The sequence below is a fragment of the Teleopsis dalmanni genome, chromosome 2 (assembly GCF_002237135.1).
Source record: "Teleopsis dalmanni isolate 2A chromosome 2, ASM223713v2, whole genome shotgun sequence".
Lineage (NCBI taxonomy): Eukaryota > Metazoa > Arthropoda > Insecta > Diptera > Diopsidae > Teleopsis > Teleopsis dalmanni.
Genome location: NC_051847.1, coordinates 122,220,385 through 122,229,201, shown reverse-complemented (window position 1 = coordinate 122,229,201; position 8,817 = coordinate 122,220,385). Strand labels below are relative to the sequence as shown.

The window sequence follows — 8,817 nt, the reverse complement described above, 5'->3', positions numbered from 1 at the left end:
AGTTTCTTCTGAGCGTTATTAAAGCTGGGCATTCACAAAGAATATGCATGGTCGTTTCCTCATCTTCGAGGCATAATCTGCATTCCGAGTTAGCAGATAATTGTAGTTTATGAAGGTGATATTTCAGACCATAATGACCTGTAATGAAACCTGTTATCAACCTTAAATTACATTTTGAGAATTTAAGAAAGTCTTTGTAGGAGTACGGTGTTATCAGTGCTTTGTTTTGTCTGAGTCCTGGAAAGTTTACCCAGTACTCCAGCCGCATATGATTTTCCATTTCCTTGACAATCTGTTTTGTACTGGCAAAGTTTATTCCACAAAAGGGTTGAGGGCCTATAAAAGCAGTTTTTGATGCAGTTCTGGTTAGCTCTGATAAAATAAGTATTCTTTCGTATGCCAAAAAGTAATCTGAATAGTGAATAGTAAGAATCTGGAATACCATGAAGGCTATGAATCGGGAATGTCTGGACTAAAGTTTTTGAGAAAGCATAATGGTCATACAATAATTGATTAATATTTCATCATTACTGAAATTACTGAAAATCGGCAAACATTTTTAAAACTCATGAAATACGTCTCTAATTGATTGACCATAATGTGTACTCGTCAAAACAGGCTTCCATTGAGTATTGTCTTACAGATATTATTGTAAAGGTTTGAAGTAAAATAAAAGTGGTTTTTATGGGATCGTTAACACAACTCAAATTTGATCAAACACTTAAAACTTATCTTTAATTGTATTCCCAAATGAGTTTATTATCTTTTTCAGATTTTTTTCTAAGTTTTTAATGTTTGAAATAATATATCTTAATTGCACTATTTAAGTGCATAATAAATGTGAGTTCAGATTAATAAAGCATACTATCAGTAAAGCATACTATCAATAAAGCATGCTAGGTAGTATTATGGTTTAGGACATATCACACGATTTTCACAAGCTGTCCATGCTCTCAATCAGGGCTTTTCATGAAAACTATTAAATATTGAGTTCCTTAATAGCAACACCAAATGTAGCAGTAACGAAATGACGAACAAAATACGATACAGAGTATCAATGTGGTCACTCGAAAAAATATGTCCCACGTATCTGATATTACCAAATGATTGCTTATAAATGGTTGATTGATAAATGCAATTTTTGATGATAAAAGTTTTAAGTAGCGAAAGTAATACCAAATGAAACCCTGCTTTAGTTAGATTTTTTTAACAATTTAATCAAGTAGAAGTGTTATTTTTAGTTTCCAACATTACGATCTACATTACGAACTTAATATATAACATTTACTTCGTTATTAATAGCCTGTAAGAATCTACTAAGCAAATGGTACAGTTACAGTTAAGTAACTGTAGTTAACTGTTAATGATTATGTGCGAAATCGGGAGCGATATTTTTTGACCCTTTCTTACTATACTATGTGTAGTAAAGCATGTTTTACTATACCTATATTTAGTGTTGTCCCATATCGTACCATTGTTGTAGTAAAAGTATTTTGGCAACTGAAAATTAATACTTTTTGAGATAATTTTGGGGTATATCCATTTCTGTTAGTTAATTTTTTGTGTGAATTCGTCTGCGATTATTAGTACGTACTAGCATATCTTTAACTTGGCAACCAGCTGTTCTGTTTCATTGTGTATTTCGATTGTAAATTTCTATTGGGTATTGTAAACTAGTATAAAGATCAAGCATAAAAGAGTTTGTGTAGTTTTATTACAATGAAAAACGGTTAAGATATCTGTTGGTACACAAATCTTCCTCTTTATGTCTTTTGTAGTTTGTTCCTTATACATTTTTATAGCATAATGTATTACAGTTTTTATAATATTCAAACTCGGCCTCTGCAATCCATTTCTGTGTACTATTTTTGCTGCAAATAGCAGCTTTAAATGAAATGTTTAATTTTATTTTCCTGCTAGCCTGCAACTGACTCGTCTAATTGCCACATTTATGAGTGCAACACCAAAGCTATTAAAGCCAGGTTAATAAAATAAATTAAAAAAATTTAAGTATTTCACTTCACTGTTCATATGTTGGCAGTGATTAAGGCGAATAAATTGCAGAGGAAAACCATTGAAAGACGTAAACACATTTTTATTGGCACACTTACAAAAGGAGGCGCAACTAAAAATACAAAATACAAAATACAAAATGCAACATGCACAAGAAGAAGAAAAAATTAACGAAACAAAAAAAAAACAAAAAAGTGCAATATGAAATAAAATAAATAAACACACACAATTTTTAATTAAATACATATGCGCCGATTCAATGGATTTCTGACCCAGTAGCAGTGAGTATCTGGACTGATAGTCGGTCAGTCCGTTCAGCAATTTGACACTTTGGCAGTTGTGCAGTCTTGCAGTCTTGCAGTCTCGAAGTCTTAAAGTCTTGGAGTTTTTCAGTAGCAGCTGTGCTATTTTATGCAATGAGCCGCATTTATGAGCTGCTACAATAATCACCAATATCGCTACTTTATGTGCAACATATTTCTACATTTATAACAGCAGCAGAAAATTGTATCTACTTTTAATGCATGCAACTCAGCAACTCAGCAACTCAGCAATAGCGCAACGCTTTACCAACAAATAGACTTTATTGGTAAAGCGATGGTTATAATTGCAGTGCTGCAATTGCTGCAATTGCTTCTATTGTGAATTGTTGCTGTGGCCATTTTCAATTTATTTGCACGTTGTACTTATTTGTAAATGGCGGCGTTTTTAATTTATTATCAAAGCATGCATATGCACGCATCTCCTATTGCTTCGCTTTCACGTGATTTTTTTCCTACTCTAATGGAATTTTTATTCATTTCGCATTTAAAAGTCACGCCATAATTATTAACAGAATTCAACAGTTTTTTCTTTGCCTTCCAATTTTGGGTTTAATTTGCTTCAAGGATTACAATTTCATTGCGAAGATATGCAATTTTCATTTTGCGAGTTGTGGGAAAACATACCATTAACTATTTAATGACTTTATCAGAGTTGTTTTGCTCTCAGCATTACTCGGAAAACTCTTGCTTTTTGTAAAGTATTTGGGCATTCCCATAAATGATTATGTAATGCTGCAGAAAGTACGTGTCCAAAAGCAATATATAAGTTGTCAAAAATAATAAAATGGTTTTTTTTCAAAACTCTTTTTTATCACAAAGATTCACAAAACCTATAGGTTCATATAAGGAAATATATACCAATGAAATGTACAGCTCAGGTCATTGTCATTGTCATATATTATTATATATATGACATAACTAAATAATAAATGTCCTCTAAGGGCAAATGACTTAAGTAGTAAGACTGTAACACATAAAATTTCTTTAATATCACGGCATCAGTAATTTTCATTGAAAGAATAGTAAACGACATGAGTGATAAAAATTATGACCATTTTTATGATTCTTAATTAAGAAAGATATTTCGATCTTATTCTAGATAGTGTATAACTACTTTTCTGTCAATTATGTGATAACCCCTAATTTGCTTTATGCCAAAGAATCCGTTTGTATTTTATCTCATATTTGTTTTTAATTTGTTTGCTTTCCTTATTTAGGCATTAGAAATTAAAATAATGAAAAATATAACATATAATCTTGCATGTTAACTCATATTTAATTAAATACCATATTTATTATTTAATAAAGAACGAATACTCGTATAATATGCAAAGCGAAAACGGTAATGTGTCCATAAAGAGTACCTATTTTATGCTATAACCAACCTTCATCGAATGAAAAACATACAGTTTTTTCGTTAAACAGTCTTTAATATCGGGTAAGTCAGAGCGCTCTCGTCACAATATTTCAAACTGTAACCGGACAGTCACAAACGACGTGGAGATGTTTTCATCCCGCTATAGGTAAAGCTAACATTCTATCACCTCAGAAGATTCTCTACGGTTATAAAATAACTTTCTATCACTTTAGATAGTCTCATCTTGTTTTTGTGCAAAAATAAGTAAAGAAGTGATATGAAGCAATCTAGCAGGCTAAGCTCTATCTTACTAAGAAGTGGCGCGTCGTTAAAGTCAAATGGGTGAGTTTGTTGCTTAACCTGGTGATAATCTGGTAATGTCACGTTACAAGTGACCATTATTTATCACACACTTAGTTGCATTGCATATCCACTAATTCTATAACAAGGATTTTGCACGCAGAATATATGGCTCAATATCGTTTTAACATGCAGCAGATGTCAACAATATTAACTACAATACGACGATTTACAATAGTATATGAAAACTTTTTTGTGCTCTATCATAGCACAAATCATCAAACAAATCATCTATCATTTTCTACCTTCAATGTTGTTAATTTGTGTTTTTACAATTTAACTTTATTCTTATCGGAAGTCAAAAGTTAATCTATTTCTATATTTTTACAAAATGTTAAATACAGTTAATCAAATAAGAATAGCCTACTATTCAATTATGATTATACATTTCCAACATTCTCTTGGACCTAATTTTTGAAACCACTAAAGTAATGTTTAACATGACATTGAATTTTGTTTATTCAAGATTAAAACGAACAGGTTGTCTTCTCCTTCTAACCGACCGTCTTAATTGAACTGGCAACTGATCAGTGTGTGTGGACCCATATCTGTCGTCGGACTCCGCTTTGTCGTCTTTCTCTCTTTGATTTTGTTTCAAGTCAGATCCAGTAGTGATTATTGTATTATTGAATAAAATACATTTTATTTCCCAGCAATTTCTGTATCACGCCTCTGATCCATTTATGCGATCCCGAATAATTACGAGCTAACACTCTCCAACTGTTGTTACAGCTGTTATTGTTGATAGTTCCACAATATATGGAAATTTTGAATATGCATCCACAACTATGAGCCACATACGTTTAAAGAATGGACCCGCGAAATCCAAATGAACTCTTTCCCACGGCCTACTAGGTTCTGGCCATGCAGAAAATTCTCGCTTTGGTTGACTTGCACCTTGTTGACAAAATGAACAATCATCATGAATACGTTCTATGGCTTTATCAATAAGAGAAAACCACACATATCGTCTTGCCATCTGTTTCATACGACCTTTACCCCAATGACCCTCGTGTAACAAATTTAATACTTGAGATTGCAGTGCTTTCGGTAGCACCACTCTAGTATATTCAGCCTGAAGAAGTAACACTCCATTCTGAAATGATAAGCAAAATCTGCGATTAAAGTACGGTTTGATACTACCTTCAGATTTCGGCAATTGTTCAGGCCAACCATCTTGTACATATCTGCTGACACGTTGAAGAGTGTTGTCATTAGCAGTCATATCCTTTACTTATGTTGCATTTACTGGAAGATAATCCACAGCATTTTGATAAACAGTATCGACATCATCTAACATCACAACTTCCTTTCTATCAAATTGTATGTCATCCCCACACGGCAATCTGGAAAGAGCATCAGCGTTAGCATTCTGAGATGAACTTTTGAACCGTATAATGTATTCATATGCTTGAAGTACAATAGCCCAACGCCGTAAACGATGCAACGCCATCACTGGCAACTTTCTATTCGGATTAAACAGTGTTGTCAACGCTTGATGATCAGTTATTAATTCAAAACGTCTTCCATAAAGATATTGATGAAACTTAGTCACTCCATAAATTATTGCTAATGCCTCTTTTTCGATTTGAGAATAGCGTTCTTGGCTGCTGTTTAATTTTTTTGAAGCATACGCGATTGGCTTCTCTGAACCATCAGCATAACGATGTGAAATTACTGCACCTATTCCATACTTAGAAGCATCTACTGCTAACACTATAGGCTTCTTATCATCATAATGAACGAGTTCCGTAGCTTTGATCATAGCATTCTTCAATGCTTGAAAAGCATCTTCATGATATGCTGTCCATTTAAACACAGCATTCTTTTTCCTTAGTTCATTTAAAGGAGCAGCTAATATGGAAAACTGTTTAATGAATTTGTTATAATAATTAACTTTTCCAATGAAAGCTTCAACTTCTTGAATATTACGAGGACGCGGCATTAATTTGATTGCCTCTACACGTTTTCCTGTGGGCATTAATCCATTCACATTGATTACGTGTCCAACATAATCTACCTGCTCTTGCGCAAAACTACATTTTTCGCTTTTACATGTCAAGCCGTATTCTTCCAAACGTTGAAAAATTTTGAAAACATTATTCAAATGTTCTTTATTATTTCGACCTGTTACGATTATATCATCTAAATAAACTGCACAGTTCGGTATTCCAGCGGTTACTTCTTCCATAAGACGTTGAAATATGCCAGGAGCACTGGCAATACCGAATGGCAATCGTTGAAACTGGAACAAACCAAATGGCGTATTAATTACTAGAAATTCTTTTGTTGCGTCAGACAATTCTACTTGCAAGTACGCTTCACTAAGATCAATTTTTGTGAAAAATTGTCCTCCTTGAAGTTTATAAAAAAGTTCCTCAATTCTAGGAATTGAATACCTATCAATCTCAATTTGCGAGTTCACACCAATTCTGAAATCTGCACAAATACGTAATTTTCCATTTGGCTTTGACACTACAACTATAGGAGCGGCCCAGACGCTGCTTCTGATAGCTTTCAAAACTCCAATATTTACCAACCGATCAATTTCGATGCGAACGTCTTCTCTTTTCGCAAACGGCAGGTTGTATGGTTTAAAGAATTTAGGCTTAGCATCTGACTTCAATCTGATTTCAGCTTTGAACAACGTACAACGCCCCAATTTCGAAGAAAAAATGTTAGCATGTTGACATCTGAGTTCATGTAGAGATGCGGTTAAACTTTGTTGACTGTCACAAGGATTATTTGCATAACATTCAATAACAGGTAACTGCAGTTTGAAATTTAATACTGTAAACAAATCCAATCCCAGTATGTTAGTAACATATTCATCGTTAACTACAAGTATCTCAAGGCTTCGAGTAATTTTTCCATACTTGACATTTACTCTGAGAGAACCCTTAAGAAAAATAACAGCTCCTCCATACGCTCTCAGAACTTTATTCGTAGGCCCACAACTAGGTCTACCCAGTTGTTTATATGCCGCCAAACCAATTAAGGAACATGTTGCACCAGTATCTACTTGAAATGTTAAAATTTCGTTATTTATATTGAGGTCAACGAAAATTTTAGATGAACTAAGTTGCGAATCAACTGATTTAACTTCCGTTGTTTCATTCGCATTAATTGACTCAAATGAAACATCACTCATAGAATATACATCTCTTGCTCTATTTTGTTCCTGTCTTCGAATTTTAAAATTAGAATTCTGCTGAATACCTGTCACTGCTGATTGACAAACTGCAGCAATATGACCTTGCTTTGTACATAACCGACACTTTGTTTTGTTCTTGTAATGATAACATTGATTTCTTTGATGTGCTTTCCCACAAGCTGGACACGATTGTCCTCCCTTCACTGAATTTCGGGACTTAATATTACTTCGATTCTGTTTAACTTTCTTACTTGAACTGTGATTAACTTCATTAACTGTTTGACTGATTTCTTCACCTCTAACTTCGTTACAAGTTTTAACCGTTGCTTCATATATTGCTGCTATCTGCAGTACTTCCTCTAGCGATGGGTTTGTTTTCTGCAACGCGGCACTACGGACTTTATCGTGTGGTGTGTGTATCACAACCATAACTCGTATACAATTATCTATAAACGATTGCTGGCAAGTTTCACTAGTACATAAGAACATGCACTCTTTAGCCGCACCACGCAGTTCTGCCACCCACTCAGCATATGATTGATTTGCTTTCATTCGTATTAAATGAAATTTAAAACGTGCTGCTAATATATGCTGTTTTTCCTCAAAATGATTATCCAATTTTGCTAGTAGTTCACCAAAAGACTTATTCTCTATATTATTGTCACATAACTTTTGAATAAGTTCAAATGTCTCTGTACCTATCCACGAAAGGAAACATGCGCGTTTTAATACATCGTCTTTCACTTGATGTGCCACAAAATGTTGATGCATCTGCTGAATATATATCGACCACTTTTCAACATTTTTCTCAAACCGTCGAAAGGTTGGAGTTGAATTAGCGGATTTTTTCCCGTTAATTACGCTTCTCAATACTTCTTCATTTTTGTTTAATATTTTCTCAAAAAATTCTTGATTTGCTAATGAGAACTCTTTTAGAACTGTCGCGAGTGCCTGAGCATCCATTTCCTCGTCGCCAACTGTTAATTTGTGTTTTTACAATTTAACTTTATTCTTATCGGAAGTCAAAAGTTAATCTATTTCTATATTTTTACAAAATGTTAAATACAGTTAATCAAATAAGAATAGCCTACTATTCAATTATGATTATACATTTCCAACAAATGTGTACATTAATTTCTGCAGTTCTTTGCTACACAAAAGTTTTGAAATTGTTGACTTCCTCATCAGGGCGAAAGGTATACCAGCAGATCAATTTAATCTAATACCATCAGATAGAGTTTAGTCTGTAGGGCAAAGTATATATCTTTTTGTTTTTGGCGTTTCTCAGGTGACTAGCCTTCACCGTGTTCGGGTATTGTCATTAGGCAATGCACCATGAGCATGAGTCGATAACCATGTAAGTGGATCGCTTTCGATTATTGATAGCTTTTAACTGTATTCTTGTTCGGCCAGCGGTTCTTTAATCATCCTTTATTTTGATAAAAACAGAAAACATACTTTTCTGTCTTCATGATATATGTTCATATATGTTATATATGAAGTAACTATATATATTTTTAATAACATTCTTCGCAATTATTTTTTCATTTTGAAGATAAATTTTATGATCGCTTTTGCTTTTACTCTTACCACCGGTATTGCACCTTTTC

The 8,817-nt window shown here is 33.5% G+C and overlaps 2 protein-coding genes across 2 annotated transcripts; both read right to left on the bottom strand.

The window, feature by feature from the left end:
- Positions 1 to 4,759: 4,759 nt before the first annotated feature.
- On the bottom strand, positions 4,760 to 5,278 carry LOC119675614 (uncharacterized protein K02A2.6-like). The gene has a single exon (XM_038086820.1). The coding sequence runs from the start codon at positions 5,276 to 5,278 to the stop codon at positions 4,760 to 4,762; it is 519 nt and encodes a 172-aa protein (XP_037942748.1).
- A 9-nt stretch (positions 5,279 to 5,287) lies between these two features.
- Positions 5,288 to 8,170, bottom strand: LOC119675613 (uncharacterized protein K02A2.6-like). The gene has a single exon (XM_038086819.1). It carries the CDS (start codon positions 8,168 to 8,170, stop codon positions 5,288 to 5,290), a length of 2,883 nt encoding a protein of 960 aa, XP_037942747.1.
- Between the last annotated feature and the right edge of the window lie 647 nt (positions 8,171 to 8,817).